This window comes from Suncus etruscus, chromosome 1 (assembly GCF_024139225.1).
Source record: "Suncus etruscus isolate mSunEtr1 chromosome 1, mSunEtr1.pri.cur, whole genome shotgun sequence".
NCBI classification, from domain to species: domain Eukaryota; kingdom Metazoa; phylum Chordata; class Mammalia; order Eulipotyphla; family Soricidae; genus Suncus; species Suncus etruscus.
In genome coordinates, this window is record NC_064848.1 from 6,833,601 (window position 1) to 6,852,505 (window position 18,905).

At 42.7% G+C, this 18,905-nt stretch overlaps 1 protein-coding gene across 1 annotated transcript in view; it reads left to right on the forward strand.

The window, feature by feature from the left end:
- Positions 1–12,702: 12,702 nt before the first annotated feature.
- Positions 12,703–18,905, forward strand: part of INTS14 (integrator complex subunit 14) — a 32,496-nt gene continuing 26,293 nt past the window's right edge. The window contains 5 exon segments of the mRNA XM_049778686.1: positions 12,703–12,726; positions 15,197–15,333; positions 15,336–15,449; positions 15,452–15,466; positions 18,723–18,830. Coding sequence (XP_049634643.1) covers positions 15,241–15,333; positions 15,336–15,449; positions 15,452–15,466; positions 18,723–18,830 — 330 coding nt within the window. The 5' untranslated portion in view covers positions 12,703–12,726; positions 15,197–15,240.

The following is an 18,905-nucleotide window of genomic DNA, read 5'->3' on the forward strand; positions in this document are numbered from 1 at the left end:
ACACTGCACTCCTGTTTTGAGGCTACAGTAGGCAGAACCCCATCTAGTGACCTCTCAATCAGCCATCTAACATACTCTTCACCAGGCCCCAAGAGGAAAGATAAATTTCATGTGGTGGCTATTATGCTGAATGAAATAAGTCAGAGGGAGACAGATAGACGCAGAATAGTCTCACTCATCTATGGGTTTGAAGAAAAATAAAAGACATTTTTACAATAATTTCCAGAGACAAAAGAGAGGAGGGCTGGAAGGTCCAGCTCATGACATGAAGCTCACCACAAAGAGTGATGAGTGCAGTTAGAGAAATAACTACATTGAGAACTATCCTAACAATGTGAATGAATGAGGGAAGTAGAAAGCCTGTCTCGAGTATAGGTGTGGCTGGGGTGGGGAGGAGGGAGATTTGGGACATTGGTGGTGGGAATGTTGCACGGTGAAGGGGGATGTTCTTTACATGACTGAAACCCAACTACAATCATATTTGTAATCAAGGTGTTTAAATAAATATATTAATTTAAAACATTCATGTGGTGGGTGAAATTATAAAGGATCTTTACCCCTTAGAGTAATTTCTCTATTTTTATATGATTTTTGCCATATTGATATGAGAGAAGAGTCCAGCAGTTAGGGTACATTACACCTTCACCTAGGTGTAATGTATCAGTCCCTGATACCATATAATGCTCCAACCATCTTCGGGTACAACCCTGGAGGATTCTGAGCACTACGGGGATGATCTAAGTAATCCTCAGCACCACAGACTTGAATAGCACCACCTCTTCATGCCCTTGTTTTGAACTACAATTGTCAGAGACTTGCCAGTGGAGCCCCTAGCCCCTGATCACCAATTAGAAACACACCCCAAAAAAGAAAAATAAGAAATTCAGGAGAGATTTTATTAGGGGATTCCTTTTGCTCAAACATGCATACTACCCATTGCCAAGCAGTTCTGGGAGGGGTAGCTGGGAGGGGCCATACTCAACAATACTCAGAAATAGTGGTGCTCAGTGAAGCAAAAGCAGGACCAGGAGCTGTACGGTGGCACAGCAGTAGGGCATTTTTGCCTTGCATGCGTCTGACCTAGGATGGATCATGGTTCAATCCCCTGGTGTCCCATATGGCCCCCCAAGTCAGGAGTGATTTCTGAGTGCATAGCCAGGAGTGGCCCAAAAACCAAAAATAAAAGCAGGACCAGGATTTGAGGCACTGTCATGGCCACAGCCACATGCTAGGCACATACCAAGCCCTGCCAAGCAGTTCTTTTTTGTACCTAACCTAAATTGTACTAGCCAAGGGAGACTCCTGACCCCTTCTGTCTTGTTCTCATGGAGTGGTAGCATATTTTGAAACTCAACAGGCTGTAGAAATGTTTACTGCTTAATTGAGAGTGGAAGCACCATCTCTACTAGCAGTGTGAATTGGGGCACATTATTTAACTTGTCAGTGACTGTAAACCAAGGAGAATAATGTCACTTCCTGCTTGGTAAGCTGTGGGAGATTAATAGGCAAATTAATAAGAGAAACATATTAACATGTGCCTGGTATTGTAATTTCTATTATTCTGCTATTGGAAATCTTAAATTATATTGGGGATGGTAGGTCCTGTTTATTCTATTGTAACCACACCATACTATATGGCCTTATTACTGGCTGTTGGTGAATATTACTAGCAGTGAGCTCCCAGAAGACGGGGATTCTGCTTGGCACCTTCATGATTGAAGCCTAAAGCCTTCTATCTGGCACAGGATCAGCAAATCTATGAATGGACTGAAAAAGAACATCCCAGCAAGGAGATTCTTGCTCCACATAGCCAGGACAGTGGAGGAGTGACAGTCAGAGGTTGGTGGGCTTTCAGAGAACAAATGTGTGTGAACAGGGGAAGGAAGAAGAGAACGCTGATTTGCCTGTGTGACCAGGTTGTTTCATTTTCTCTTCTTCCTGGAACAGAGCAGCAGGGCAAATGTGCAGATCTGACAACAGTGCCTGCAGATGAGGAAGAAGGTCCTAGAAACTAGACAGGGCAGCAGACAGGCCTTTCAAGTTCTCTGCCATTCAATGACTCCCACAGTTGTAGCAGAACAGGAGAAAGGGAATGAGTCTCGTTTAGTGAAAGAGAACTTCTATAAAATAAGTCCCATGTTGTGAAATCACGTCACACCCAGGTGGACAGGTCTGGTGCAGGTAGCTGCAAAGGATTAATAAATCAAGACAGTCAGGAGAAAGTCATGGAGTTTGTTTCTGTCTTAGAAAATATCATGTGAATAATTCCTTGAAAATAATTGAAATCTGGGGCCGGAGAGATAGCATGGATGTAAGGCTTTTGCCTTGCATGCAGAAGGACGGTGGTTCGAATCCCGGCATCCCATATGGTCCCCAGAGCCTGCCAGGAGAGATTTCTGATTGTAGAGTCAGGAATAACCCCTGAGCACTGCTGGGTGTGGACCCCCCCCAAAAAAAAGAAAATAATTGAGATCTAACAAACTAAGTTTCAGCAAAAAAAAAAAAATATTTAACTTTTGTGAGATTTTACTCCAAATCCAAATCCAATTTTTTTTTTTTGGTTTTGGGCCATACCTAGTGATGCTGAGGCGTTACTCCTGGTTCTGTGCTCAAAAATCGCTCCTGGCTGGCTTGGGGGAACATATGGGATGCTGGCGTTCAAACTTCCATCCATCCTGGGATGCCTAATGTAAGACAAATGCCTTATCACTGTGCTACCACTCCAGTCCCCCAAATCCAAATTTTTAAAACTAGATTAATTCCTTTATATTAATATATGGAATGACATCATTATGATAAATTTAGGTTCCTATTTGGGCACAGTTGTAATGACCCCAAATGCTTTAATTTGATTCAGGTAAAGCAGGTCTAGGGCATGAGTCACCACAAGAAATAATCCAAACAAAACTGAGAGTGAAATACATGTGGCCAAGTAGCAATCTGTCTTGTCAAGAAGAGAGAGAGAGGAGAGAGAGAGAGAGAGAGAGAGAGAGAGAGAGAGAGAGAGAGAGAGAGAGAGAGAGAGAGAGAACTGCCCGACAGACTACAGCTTTTATGAAGTACAGAGCCTACTCTCGAGCAGGAAAGTAAGGACAGAAGGCCTATCCTGAGCCTGGTTCTGAACTCAGGGATTTCTCCTAGGAATTTCCTGGGAACCATATATTGTACCTGGACCAAACCCAGGGATCAGCTGCATGCAAGGTAAATGCCCCACCTGCTCCAGTCCAACCTGATTTAAATGTCAGCAAAAATCCTGAAAAAAATTTACTTGACCAAAGAAATATCTAGAGAGAAAGTTATCATATGGTTAGAGGCTCAACATCATGCATTTTAGGGAATTATAATTAGACAACAATGAAATATCACCATCAAATTCCAGAATGGTCACATTCAAAATACTGACAATTTAAAATGCTAGTAAGGCTACAAAATAGCATATTTTACTAAGAATTCAAAATAGGATAGATACTTTGAGAGTTTGGCTACTTCTTACAAAACTAAATATAAATCTACCATTCAATCCAAAATTTATTCTCTCTCTCCTTGGCACTTTTTCAAATGAATCTAAAATATATGTCCACACAAAAATCTGCACATAGATGTTTATAGAAGATTTATTCATAGTTGTCACAATTTGAGAATAACCAAGATGCATTCCAGTAAACAAAGTGGAATACTATTTAGCCTAAACAGAAATTAGTATTAAATCATCAACAGCTATGAAGTGCAAAGTATTATGCAAAAGAAGTCATTCCAAAAAGTCAACAGATTGAATAATATGGAAATAACAAAACCATGGGGACAAAGAAAAGATGAGTAGTGGCTGAGAGTCAAGGAAAAGGTATAGAGTCAAAACATAGAGGTTAAAGAGAAAGTACAGCAGGTAGGACACTTGTTTTACATGTGCTGACTGGGTTTGATTCTTGGCACCCCATGTGGTTCCCTGAATCTTGCCAAGAATAATTCCTCACTGAAGAGCCAGGAGTAACCCTTGAACATTGCCAGGTTTGACCCCAAAACGAGTAAAAAATATATATATATAGATATATATAGATATATATATAAAAAGAACACTAAGGATTTTTATAGCAGTAAAAACTATTCTGTATAAGACAATGAACAGTGGCTACAGGCACTGTTTTTGTCAAAACCTATAGGAAGTATGTCAACTAGGCACAATCAAGATGGCGGCAGGGTTGATGCTTGTCCTGTGTATGAAGCCAGGGGTCAGCTTCAGCTGTATTCCACCCAGGGCCTCCAAATGCAATTTACTCCGCAAGAGAAAGATAATGGACTTTTCATACTAACTCATATGGCTGCTATAAAGGATTTATTCCTGAGAGAATCTAACAAGAAATTAGGCAAGTCAATTAAACTGGTCGCTTCTATGTCATTTTATAAAGGAAGCTTCTTTATCAAATTCAAGGATAAAGTTTCAGGAGAGCTCTTTGCTGAAGCTCTAGTAGAACAGTTAAATAAGGATTTCTGTGGGGACTGTGAGAATCTATTACTTCTTACAGTCTGGATCCAGAATGACATTGGGCAAAGTGTTTAATTGGTACTGGTTTCACAGATCAGAATAAAGCCATCAACTTTAACATCTCCTTGCAAGATCACTTCAATTGGGTAAAGAAGAAATCAGAGATTTCCAGAGAATTTCAGGAAATGGATAATCATCCCAAGTTGGATCTGGCCTTCACAGGTCACATCTTTAATTTGAGCATTGAGAACATTACAACCAAGAAAGAAGATGCTCTTAAGCCCAAGACTGCAGGGCCTGTAAGCCTAAACTTATTTTCACCCCCCACCTGGAGTCAAAGTCCTTTCCCCCATCAGCATTCCCCCATTTCAAAATCTATATTGAAATAGTAATGCAAATATTCTTTTCCATTTGTAATCCCTGGATCCTTTAGCAATATCTGCATTAGTTCCTTTTTCCATAAGCAATCATTTGTGGGGCAATTTAGCATTGCCAATTTATTCCTGCCAAAACATTTATTTTCTAGCCCCTCCATTTAGCTGCTGAGTTTGAAACACAACTTAATTTAATAGTGGCCCCATTATTTGATCTAAAGTTGAAAGCTTCAGAGTTTTTAGCTTTATTTATAAAGTAGAAAGGTTGAAAGAATTGAAGTCTTGGTCTTATCCACGTGGCCTTACTGTCTGGGTATCAGGCCCCTTTCCCTAAGCATCTACTTTTCGTTGAGCACTTTCTAGTTCTATTAGCTGTGTCATTAAGCTACTCAGGTAAGCTCCTTCTTCCTTCCTGATGTGTGCTTGCAAAGCTATAAATTTTCCTCTCAGTACTGCTTTTGCTGTGTCCCATAAGTTCTGATAGTTTGTGTCTTTATTGTCATTTGTTTCCAGGAACCTTTTGATTTCCTCCTTGATTTCATCTCGGACCCACTGGTTATTGAGTATGAGGCTGTTTAACTTCCAGGTGTTAATGTTTTTCTTCTGAGTCCCTTTGGAATTCACAAATAATTTCAGAGCCTTGTGGTCAGCAAAGGTAGTCTGCAAAATTTCTATCCTCTTGATATTATGGAGATATGTTTTATGTGTCAGCATGTAGTCTATCCTGGAGAATGTCCCATGTACATTGGAGAAGAATGTGTATCCAGGTTTCTGGGGGTGGAGTGTCCTATATATATCCACTAGGCCTCTTTCTTCCATTTCTCTCCTCAGGTCTAGTATATTCTTGTTGGGTTTCAGTCTGGTTGACCTATCCAGTGTTGACAAAGCCGTGTTAAGGTCCCCCACAATTATTGTGTTGTTATTGATATTATTTTTCAGATTTGTCAACAGTTGTATTAAATATTTTGCTGGCCCCTCATTTGGTGCATATATGTTTAGGAGAGTGAATTCTTCCTGCTCTATATACCCCTTGATTAATATAAAATGTCCATCTTTGTCCCTTACAACCTTCCTGAGTATAAAGTTTGCATTATCTGATATTAGTATGGCCACTCCAGCTTTTTTATGGGTGTTGTTTGCTTGGATGATTTTTCTCCAGCCTTTTATTTTGAGTCTATGTTTGTTCTGACTATTCAGGTGTGTTTCTTGTAGGCAGCAGAAGGTTGGATTGAGTTTTTTGATCCATTTAGCCACTCTGTGTCTCTTGACTGGTGCATTTAGTCCATTGACGTTGAGAGAAAGAATTGTCCTGGGATTTAATGCCATCTTTATATCGAAATTTGGTGTCTTTTGGTTAGTCTTGTCTTAAATTAGGTCTTTCAGTTTTTCTCTTAAGACTGGTTTTGTGTCTGTAAAGTTTCTGAGCTGCTTTTTGTCAGTGAAACCATGTATTCTTCCGTCAAACCGGAAAGTGAGTTTTGCTGGGTATAGTATTCTGGGTGAAGCATTCATTTCATTCAGTCTTGTCACAATATCCCACCACTGCTTTCTGGCATTGAGTGTTTCTGGTGACAGGTCTGCTGTAAATCTCAAGGATGCTTGCTTGAATGTAATTTCCCCTTTTGATCTTGCTGTTTTCAGAATTCTGTCTCTATCTGTGGGATTTGTCATTGTGACTAGGATGTGTCTTGGGGTGGTTTTTCTGGGGTCTCTTTTGGTTGGTACTCTTCGAGCATGCAGGATTTGATCACCTATATTCTTTAGCTCTGGAAATTTCTCTTTAATGATGTTCTTGACCATTGATTCTTCCTGGGAATTTTCTTCCTGGGTCTCTGGGACGCCAATGATTCTTAAGTTGTTTCTGTTGATCTTATCATAGACTTCTATTTTCATCTGTTCCCATTCTTTGACTAATTTTTCCGTTGTCTGCTCATTTGCTTTAAGTTTTTTGTCCAATCTCTCCTGCTGTATGGAATTGTTATGTATCTCATCTTCCACAGCACCAAGTCTATTCTCAGCTTCTGATACCCTGTCCCAGAGCTTATCCATTTTGTCATTCACTTCGTTTACTGACTTTTTCAGTCCTGTTAGTTGACATATTATTTCAGTTTGGAGTTTTGTCATTTCTGCCTTCATATTTTCTTGGTTCTTATTAGTGTTCTGTTCAACTCGATCCATGGTTTCTTGAAGTCTGTTGAGCACCTTCCATATTGCTAGTCTAAAGTCCTTATCTGAGAGGTTGATTAGTTGTTCAGTCATTATCTGGTCCTCAGAATTGTCATCTTCATTCTCTATGTCTGATGCTGGCCTGCGTTGTTTCCCCATTGTCACACTTGTATTGTGGGTTTTTCTACGTGTTGTGGTGGTATTCATTGTCTATATGATGTAGGCAGCACACTCCTCTGGCTCCTCCCTTTCTGGATGGGCTGACTTGCCTCTAAGGGAGGGGAGTCCTCCGTGGATGAAGCCTCACACTGGGTCAAATCTTAGGCCCGAGCATGCAACAGAGAAGACAGTCCAGAGAGAAATGCTTGCTTCTCTGATATAGCACAGTTCTTAGTGTGATTTTTTCTTATTGTTGCAATGGTGTTCTTTTCTTAGAAGGAGTGCACGGCCGCGTAGCGAAGCGGAGCGGCCGTGCTCTGATGGAGCCTCTTTTGCCCCACTCCCAAGAGTTTCACACAAGAGGACAGTAGACAGATATTTACAGTTCACACTCACAGTTGGGCCCCTCTGCGCAGGCTTAGATTCGTGTCTTTTCCCCGCCTGATGTCCCAAGCAGGGAATCCAGCTTCTGCAGCAGTCTGCCGGCCGGTTTTTTATGTTCTGAAGTCCCGCCCACGAAATGGCCTCCGGGAGAGGGAGAGCAGATTTCTGGAGCTCTTTTGCCCCACTCCCAAGAGTTTCACACAAGAGGACAGTAGACAGATATTTACAGTTCACACTCACAGTTGGGCCCCTCTGCGCAGGCTTAGATTCGTGTCTTTTCCCCGCCTGATGTCCCAAGCAGGAAATCCAGCTTCTGCAGCAGTCTGCCGGCCGGTTTTTATGTTCTGAAGTCCCGCCCTGGAAAATCAGCATCTACTTTTCAATTCATTGAGCTCTTTAATAAAAAGTTGCAGTTACATGTGTTTTCTATGTTTGCAATTTCCAAAAATAAAATATTAAGGGTAGGCAGAGTGATAAAATATCAGGTAGGACACTTGCCTTGCACACAATCGACTTAGATTCAATCACTGACATCCTATAAGGTCTCTGAGCACCACCAGGAGTAATTCCTAGATGCAGAGCCAGTAGCAACCCTGAGCACCATCAAGTGTAGCACAAAAACAACAAAATATTATCAAGAAATGGTCATATCATAGAGCCGGTGAGGTGGCACTAGAGATAAGGTGTCTGCCTTGCAAGTGCTAGCCAAGGAAGGACCTCGGTTCGATCCCCCGGCATCCCATATGGTCCCCCCAAGCCAGGGGCAATTTCTGAGAACTTAGCCAGGAGTAACCCCTGAGCATCAAATGGGTGTGGCCCCCAAAAAAGAAAGAAAGAAAGAAAAGAAATGGTCACATCCACTATTTTTTTTGGACTTTAACTTTGGCAAAAATAATAATAATAATAATAATAATAATAATAATAATAACAGGATGAATTCGATAAGAGAAAGGGAATTGGAAGTAAGACTTGACCATGGAAAAGAAACAGAAGAGACAGAATATATGATATAAGGTAAAGTTCCCCACAAGAATGTAACAGGAGCTCATCACTTCCCTCCTTTTCTCACTCACTTATTCTACCCATCACCTCTGTTGAAAAATAAAATCATCCCAGAGGACTTAAAAATAAAAATGCCCAGACACCAACTCATGACATTTGAATTCCTTCACCATGCCTGGGAGTCTACATTTCTCAGCACTAGGATCATGGGTCTTCATGAGCCCCAGAACCTGGCCTTGAGTCAGCAGTTCCGTATTTCTGTCAGTAACCAACCTTCACTATACCCATCTGCAAACCAATCATGCTGCCTTTTAATGCCTCTCTGAAGGCAGTCGACTGCTTCCAAGTAAGAACAATAAAGGAATGATAGATTTGCTAAGGCAAGAATTGATTTTCTTTAATATGTATGTGGAAACAGGCAAATACTGAACGTCTCTTGAGTGGGAAAGCAAAATTCATTAGCTAGCTTGAAAGGCATTATGGCTTTATTGAATAATAATGAATATCACAATATTCTATATAATTATGGATTGTCATTATAGATCATATTATATACAATATCCATCATCATTAGAGTAATACTTGTTATTAATTTTCGCCTAAAAGACATCTCCTTGAAGTCCACTAATAATTTTTAGTGCCGGTGTTTTCTGATTTTATAATCTTTGAATAGCCTTTTTAAAAACTTTGCAGCAGGGGCTGGAGAGATAGCTTGGAGGTAGAGCATTTGCCTTCCATGTAGAGGACGGTGGTTTGAATCTCAGCATCCCATATAGTCTCCCGAGCCTGCCAGGATCGATTTCTGAGCGTAGAGCCAGGAGTAACCCCTGAGTGCTGCTGGGTGTGACCCAAAAAACAAAACAAACAAACAAAAAAAAAACAATGTTGCTGCAGTCTTTCCTTCAAGCCTGTTAAAACTTGCTTATTTCCGCTCCAGAGAAGCCTGTGTTCTCTCTGAAACATGGACTTCTCCCTTTCTCTCCCCTCACATTTTTCTAAGTAAGTTCCTATAAAAAAGATGTTATAGGAAATTTTATCTTGCTTCACTAAACAAATAAAAAAATATTAGGGGCCGGAGCGATGGCGCACCAGTAGGGCGTTTGCCTTGTACGTGGCAAACCTTGGACAGACCTTGGTTCCATTCCAGGTGTCCATATGGTCCCCCGAGCCAAGAGTAATTTCTGAGTGCAGAGCCAGGTGTAACCCCTGATCTTCACCGGGTGTGGCCCAAAAACCAAATAAATAAATAAATAAATAAAACTTTACAAAAAACAATTTTTAATTTAAAAAATTAAACATAAAATTAAAACTATGTTGTAAGGTCCAAACCTGAAGTTACTAGAACCCAGAAGTACTCAGGGCCACTCTGGCTACACCCAAGGGTGCCCAGAGGACCACGAGGTGCAGGAGACACACCAAACCCAGGGCATCTCATGTGCATTCCCACCTAAGTCATACCCCTGTACTAATCTTCTGATGTTTAATGGACCAAGGCTTAAAAAATAAACCACTTGGGGCTGGAGAGATAGCATGAAGGTAAGACGTTTGCCTTTCATGCAGAAGGACAGTGGTTCAAATCCCGGCATCCCAGATGGTCCCCTGTGCCTGCCAGGGGCGATTTCTGAGCATAGAGCCAGGAGTAACTCCTGAGCACTGCCAGATGTGACTCAAAAACCCAAAAAAAAAGAAAAAAAAGAAAAATAAACCACTTACCAGTTGTTTTACATAGCACACATATCTCTATCTACTGTTCTTTTCTTTTGGTTTTGGGGACACACTCCAAACCAAGCTGTCCCCTACTCAGGGATCACTCCTATGGGGCTCAGGGGACCCTATGCGTTCCTGGGGATTAAATCAACACCTTAGTGGCAGCCATATCCCTCTCTGATCCCATAGAATTTCCCTTTTATTGTCCTTTTAATCAACCACCCTTTGACTTCTCTGTTTTCCTGAAAGTCAAGATTAGAAGAACAAGGCTTTGGAGCTGATGGCCCACCGCCAATGGAATGCATAACATGCCTTGAGCATGGGCTGATGTGATGAGCCACATCCAAGGAGGGGCTTTGCAGGGGTGAGGGCCTGGGAGTCTCCAGGGGGGAATTTTGGGGACTGGGCCCCTAGGTCAGGATAGGGAGAACTTCCAGAACTTCTCTCTCTCTTTCTCTCTCTCTCCCTCTCTCTGCTCTCTCTGTCTGTTTCTCTCTCTGTCTCTCTCTATCTCTGTTTCTCTCTGTGTCTCTCTGTGTCTCTCTATTTCTCTCTGTCTCTGTTTCTCTCTCTGTCTTTCTGTCTCTCTGTTTCTCTCTGTGTCTCTCTGTTTCTCTCTCTGTCTCTCTGTTTCTGTTTCTCTCTGTGTCTGTCTGTGTTTCTCTCTCTGTCTCTATTTCTCTGTCTCTGTTTCTCTGTCTTTCTGTCTTTGTTTCTCTCTGTCTCTGTTTCTCTGTCTCTCTCTCTCTCTATTTCTGTCTCTCTGTTTCTCTCAGTGTCTCTCTGTCTCTGTCTCTGTTTATCTCTGTCTTTCTGTCTCTCTGTTTCTCTGTCTCTCTGTCTCTTTCTGTCTCTCTCCTCTCTCTGTGTCTCTGTTTCTCTGTCTCTGTTTCTCTCTGTCTTTCTGTCTGTTTCTTTCTGTGTCTCTGTCTCTGTTTCTCTGTCTCTCTCTATTTCTGTCTCTCTGTTTCTCTCTGTCTTTCTGTCTCTGTTTCTGTCTCTGTTTCTCTCCGTGTCTGTCTCTCTGTTTCTCTGTCTCTATTTCTCTCTGTCTCTCTGTTTCTCTCTCTGTCTCTTCCTGTCTCTCTCCTCTCTCTGTGTCTCTGTTTCTCTGTCTTTCTGTTTCTCTCTCTGTCTTTCTGTCTCTGTGTCTCTCTGTCTCTGTTTCTCTCTGTGTCTCTCTGTCCCTCTCTGTCTCTCTCTGTTTCTCTCTCTGTCTTTCTGTCTCTGTTTGTCTCTGTGTCTCTCTTTCTGTCTCTGTCTCTGTCTCTCTCTCTCTCTTCTCTGTCTCTGTGGCAATCTGGGGGGGTGGCGGGCGGCCGGTGAGGTTGGGCCGGCGCTGGGAGGGCCGCGACGCCCCCTGGCGGCCAGGTCCGGCCGGGTCGGCCCCTTGAGCGCGCGGCCGTCGTGGCTCCGGGCCGTGCGCGCGGGGGAACGTTTCGGCGGACGGACCGGCCGACGCGGCGCGGGTGAGTGGCGCGGGGTGCGGGCCGGGAGGCGCGGGCGGCGGGCGGGCGGGCGGGCGCCGCGGGGCCCGACGGGGGGGCGGGGGGGCGTGTGCGTGGGGGGGGGGGGCGCCGGGCCCGGCTGCGCTCCGACCTCGCCTCGGCCGCACCGCGCAGACACCGGCGGGCCCCGAGTCCAGGCCCGCGCTGAGCGTCGCGCGCATGCGCACGCGCAAACACAACCCTCTGGGTATGCCGTCCTGCACACTGCAGAGGGGGAGCTACACACACACACACACACACACACACACACACACACACACACACACACACACACACACACACACACACACACACACACACACACACACACACACCCACACACACACACACACACACACACACACACACACACCCTCTGGGTGTGCCGTCCTGCACACTGCAGAGGGGGAGCTACACACACACACACACACACACACACACACACACACACACACACACACACACACGCTTTCTCCAGCTCCTAGAGTGTTGTGTTTTTGGTGATGGATACAGAAAGCACCTTCACACACATACACACACACACCCGCTTTCTCCAGCACACACACACACACACACACACACACGCTTTCTCCAGCTCCTAGAGTGTTGTGTTTTTGGTGATGGATACAAAAGCACCTTCACACACATGCACACACACACCCGCTTTCTCCAGCACACACACACACACACACACACACGAGTTTTCTCCTTTGTCTTTAGACACTCAGACATCTGTATGCTGAGGGGCTCTTTGGATACAGTGATGGAAAATGATGCTGCCCAGTGTTCCAGAGCAGCTCAGCTGAAGCTCAGGAAAGACCCCTAAACCACCTCTGTAGAGGAATGAATGCCTCTTAGCCGCTCAAGGAAACCCAATGAGACCCCAGGACACTCCGCAGGGTCCTCCTGGATTGTTCCCTTTGGTATTTTTCAGTGCCCCTAGCAGCCAAGCAGAAGCACATTGGAGGTGATCACAGAGATTGCTGAAAAAGTGGAATGCATAGTGATGGTTTGAAAATGAGTTATGGAACTGAAGATTCTAGGCCAGATAGTACAGGGCCTTAAGGCACACACCTTGCTGTAGGCAGCCCAGTTTCATACCCAGCACCGTGGTGTCCTGTGCTTGGAGCCAGGAGTAGCATTGGAGCACCATCACATGTGACCCCCCTGTTTTTCCCCATATGCAAATAAAAATTAGCTCTAAAGAGAAGGGAAGCACCTATTAGTCTTGATCCAAACTATCTTAATAGTAATTATGTAGAGAAGGGGAATTGGGAAACAGGGTCAACAAATTAAAGTGGATTTTTAAAAAAATTTTTTTTTTTTTTTGGTTTCTGGGTCACACCCTGCAGTGCTCAGGAGTTACTGCTGGTTCTGCGCTCAGAAGTCGCTCTTGGTAGGCTTGGGGGACCATATGGGATGCTGGAATTCGAACCAGGGTCCATTCTGTGTTGGCCGCGTAATGCCTTACCATCACTCCAGCCCCTAAAGTGGATTCTTATAAAAATTCTCGGGCCCGGAGAGATAGCACAGCGACGTTTGCCTTGCAAGCAGCGGATACAGGACCAAAGGTGGTTGGTTCGAATCCCGGTGTCCCATATGGTCCCCCGTGCCTGCCAGGAGCTATTTCTGAGCAGACAGCCAGGAGTCACCCCTGAGCACTGCCGGGTGTGACCCAAAAACTAAAAAAAAAAAAAAAAATTCTCAAGAAAAAGTTGAGGGGTTAAGGCTCTTGACTTGAATGCAGCTGGCCCAGGTTTGATCCCTGGGCCCTGCATACAGTGTCTGAACACCACCAGGAGCAATCCTTGAATTAATCCAAGAGTTCATTCCTGAGCACAGAGCCAGGAATAAATCCTAAGCACTGGTGAGTATTGCCCAAAACCCAAAAATAAAATTCTCAAAATTTAATAACGTCTAACCTTTTTCCTGGAGGCTTTCCAAAACAATGTCCGTTGGTACATACTTGTATATATAAGGTATAAAGTGATATACCATGGTCTGTGTGGGTAAGTGTTGTGTTGTAGTTGTGACAGCAAGTCCACCTAAGAGTAAATTATATTTAGCACCCTCTGTTTAATGCAACAGCAAAGGCAGGATATTTTTTTCTATCAAAGTAAATATTTTGAACTAATTTCTTTTTTTTTTTTTTTTTTTGGTTTTTGGGCCACACCCGTTTGACGCTCAGGGTTACTCCTGGCTATGTGCTCAGAAATCGCCCCTGGCTTGGGGGGACCATATGGGACGCCGGGGGATCGAACCGCGGGTCCTTCCTTGGCTAGCGCTTGCAAGGCAGGACACCTTACCTCCAGCGCCACCTACCGGCCCCTTGAACTAATTTCTATCTCATGGAATGGGTGAGGTGTAACTATTTGAAATGTTCTCTCAGGCCATTGTGTGATAGATGGTGTCCTACTTGCTCCTTAACCCCTTTTTGTGACATTCTTCACACAGCCGACTTTGAATTCCAAAGACCCTGTTAATGAAGGGAATGTTAGCTTGCACTCGGACACTAGAACCAGCAGTCTGGTCACTTAAATATTTTGAAGGCAATTCTAAAAAAGAAATTCATAAACATTAATTTTCATATCTGTTTTGTGTGCGCGTGCATTTATGCACACCCCATATCAACCACTAGGAGTAATCCCTGAGTGCAGAACCAGTAGTAAACCCTGAGTAGTACGGACCAAAAGACAAAGGAAATGCTCCTTAATAATCTTTTTTTGGGGGGTTGGGTTACATCCAGCAGTGCTCAGGGGTTCCTCCTGACTCTACAGACAGAAATCGCTCCTGGCAGGCTTCGGGGGGATCATATGGTATGCAGGGATTTGAACCACCATCCTTCTGCATGAAAGGCAAACGCCTTACCTCCATGCTATCTCTTCAACCCCAGCTCTTTAATAATCTTTAATAAGTGTTGAAGAGATGGTATAAAAACTGTTTCCTGTTTCTTATAGTAAGCTGAATGAAAATTGAGTCTGAAAGTCAAGGGTTACCTGAATTAAGTGTTTTATTTTAATAGAGATACTTAAGGTAGTTCTTGGTATGTGATAATTTAATAAGTGAATCTACAACATTCTTTTTTTGTTTGTTTTTTGTTTTGGGGGCCACACCCATTTGATGCTCAGGGGTTACTCCTGGCTAAGCACTCAAAAATTGCCCCTGGTTTGGGGGGACCATATGGTACGCCGGTGGATCGAACTGCGGTCCTGCTTGCAAGGCAGACACCTTACCTCTAGCGCCACCTCACCAGCCCCATCTCTGCAACATTCTTTACAATGAATTTAAGCTGCTTGCTCCCTGACCACTGACATCTTTGTAGGTTTACTCGTTAACTTCAGTTTGCATGGAATTGCCTTCACTCAGGAAAATTGGGTTAAAATATGGTGGAAGAACCTTTTTATGCATATAAAATTTAATTTTATTCTATTTCCTAGATCATTTCTGCATTCTACTTGGGAACACTGGGATCATCTTCATCATGCCAACGGTGGTGGTAATGGACGTCTCCCTTTCAATGACCCGGCCTGTTTCTATTGCGGGCTCAGAGGAATATCAGCGCAAACATCTAGCACGCCCCATGGTTTAACAATGCTGTTTGAACTCATAGGCACAAATTACAAGCTTGAGTTTACAGCCTTGGTAGTGTTTTCCTCTCTCTGGGAGCTGATGGTTCCCTTCACAAAGAGATCTATAACACCCTACAGGTACAAAATTATATCTATAATAATTTATACATATATAACTGTGTATATGCATGTACACATGTGTATTATACATAGTATGAATGTATATGTATATGTGTGTGTGTGTGTATAACCCCCTATTATATATACTATATATATATTTATAGTTTTAATAATATCATATATATCCAAGGTCTTACTCTTCACTCTCTTTGATGCCCAAAGTTGTTATTTGTAGGGCTTTACATCTGAGGCATGCACTGAGCTACAATCAGGGCCCAAATTTATAGAAAGAAAAATAAGTTGTTTCACTGTTGCATTGAATATTTATAACTTAAAATTACTTAATGATAATCTATGTGTATTTGAGGTTTTGTTTTGTTTTGGTTTGGTTTTGGGGGGTCATACCCAACGGCACTCAGGTGTGTGCTCAGGGCTCAGAAGTCTGGCTCTGTGCTCAGAAGTCACTCCTGCAGGATAGGGGGACCGTATGGGATGCCAGGAAAGACCTACGTGTTTTTAATATTTGAGTCTAACTTTAGGTTTTGATTTTGTTTTTGGGCCATACCCAGTGATGCTCAGGGGTTACTCCTGGCTATGCACTCAGAAATTGCTCCTGGCTTGGGAGACCATGTGGGATGCCCGGGGGGGGGGTGGGGGGGGGAATTGAACCACCGTCCATCCAAGGTTAGCATGTGCAAGGGAAACGCCCTACCGCTTGAACCACCACTCCGGCCTGAGTCTAGATAAGAAGATTTAAGATAAGAATTTACAATCAAAAAAAAAAAAAAAGAATTTACAACCAAAAAAAAAAAAAAAAGAATTTACAATCACTTGGCTATATGCCTTTAGTAGGGCTATTATCGTATTTTCATACCATATGACTCACTCCCCCCCCCCCCAAAGATGTGGGGAAATTTTTGTATGTCTTATGGAGCAAATGCCACCTGGAGCTGAAGCCTGAGTGCAGGGGACTTTTTTTATTATTATTAATGAAAAAGTATTTAAGAAATGTTTTTGTTACTTTCTGCTGTAAAAAAAAAAGGATTAGGTAAATGTGTTTAACCAGCTGTGGACCAGCATATTATAAATATACTTCAGCCCCGCAGGCTGGTTGTTCCCAGCTACCGGTTCCTGATGTCTCTTGTTTTCCACCTCTAAAAACTATGTGTGTCTTAGGATCAGGTGCGTCTTATAAAGCAAAAAATATGGTAGACAGAGTGATAAGTTGTCGTCCCCCCCATTTTTTCTCTTGGTTTTCTGAAATTCTCTGTGGGAAAGGAAGCGTCTCAAGATGTATTGTCCATTCCTCAGTTCAGGTCCTTAAGTCAATCAAATACTTAATTCTTTTTCACTTTTCCATAAAGCTTGAAAAAAAAAAACCCAGTCATTCCTTATTTTAAAAAAACTCTTCTCTAGAGCAGTTCAAAAGTGTATACTTTATTTTTGATAGGACCATACCTGGTAGTACTCTGATTATTCCCATCATGGTATTTGAAGGTTATTCTTAGCATGCTGCTTGGGAAACCTTGCAATACGGAGGAGGGAGTCAATCAAAGCATATGCTCCCAGCCACTGAACTATCTCTATAGTCCCTGAAATTATATTCCTCCCCAACAAATAACCTATGATTTATACATGTTAAGAAATATTATATTTAGGGGCCGGGAAGGTGGCGCTAGAGGTAAGGTGTCTGCCTTGCAAGTGCTAGCATAGGACGGACAGTGGTTCGATCCCCCGGCGTCCCATATGGTCCCCTCAAGCCAGGGGCTATTTCTGAGCACATAGCCAGGAGTAACCCCTGAGCGTCAAACGGGTGTGGCCCAAAAACCCAAAAAAAAAAAAAAAAAGAAATATTATATTTAACCCTAAGTTGGTAATGTTAATTTCTACAGGTGTTGTGTGTATAATGCCAAAGAATTTGATTTCTGACAACAGCTCTAAATCACTAATATTTCTCTCTCTCTTTTTTTTTTTTCGGACCACACCCGTTTGATGCTCAGAAGTCACCCCTGGCTTGGGGGGACCATATGGGACTCGGGGGATCGAACCGCGGTCCTTCCTTGGCTAGCTCTTGCAAGGCGGACACCTTACCTCTAGCACCACCTCGTCGGTCCCCCTAATATTTCTTTTTTAAAAAAATTTTTAAACTTTATTGATTGATTGGTTTTTGGGCCACACCCAGTGGTGGTCAGGGGTTACTTCTGGCTCTGCACTCAGAAATCACCCCTGCCAGGCTGGGGTCCAGAAGGGATGCCGGGAATCTAACCAGGTCCCTCCTGGGTCAGCCGAATGCAAGGCAAATGCCCTACCACTGTGCTCTCTCTCCAACTCCTAAATCACTAATATTTCTAATAGTGTTGAGTGCAGTACCTTGCCATAAGATTGTGGAATTAAACTGAATAGTTTAATAACTATTGGACAGTTTAGAAATCTGGGATCAATGTAATTGATTTTGTAATTGAATCAATGCAGTTTTGCTTGTTTTATTGTATTTTTTACAAGTACTATAAAGAATTATGATGTTCTGCAACTGGAAAGAGAATTGCTATGTAAGTTATTCAGAGTAATAGTTAAAACAAGAATCAGGAGCCAGACTACCTGGGTTCAAAGCTAGACTTTGCCACCTATGAGCATGAGATGTAGAAAGTTACCTAATACTTTATACTAATACCTATACTTTAGTTTCCTCATTTAAAAACAAGCTAACTTTTACCTATCACAATAATTAAATTCTTGCATAAAGTGCCTAGAATGCTGAGTAACAGATCATTACTCAATACGTTTTTTTATTAATTTTGTGATGTGTTTAAAACATCACTTGAATCTTTTCCCTAAGGCCTGTTTATTTAATACAAGGACTTGATGGATTGTTCAGTCTCCCCAGGTAAGGAATTGAACATAGAGATGCCCTTTAATGATCCTTTATAGTTGAGAAAGTTTCTTTTTTGTTTTGTGTTGTTTTTTTGTTTTGGGGCCACACTCCTGGCTATGTGCTCAGAAATCTCTCCTGGCTTAGGGTACCATATGGGACGCTGGGGAATCGAACCACTATCCGTCCTAGGCTAGTGTGGGCAAGGCATTACCGTTTGCACCACTGCTCCGGCCCCAGGACCCTGTGCTTTTGATAGACCAAATTTTGTGCTATACTGTGCTTTGGATAGTTTCCTGTATAACTTCTTGTTTTATGAATGTTTAGAAACAGTTTATGATTGTTTTCTAACAACATATTAAAACAAAAAAAATAATAACCATTTTTTTCTCTCTATCCAATCAGGAAGCACTAAGCAATATGGATGATTATGACAAGACCTGCCTAGAGTCTGCATTAGTTGGTGTTTGCAGCATCGTTCAGCAGGAGTGGGGTGGTGCGATTCCTTGCCAGGTAATGATCAATTCTTTTTCATTGACCTAAGTGAGAAGCATTAACCACAGAGGTGCTTTGATTTTTCTCCAGGCT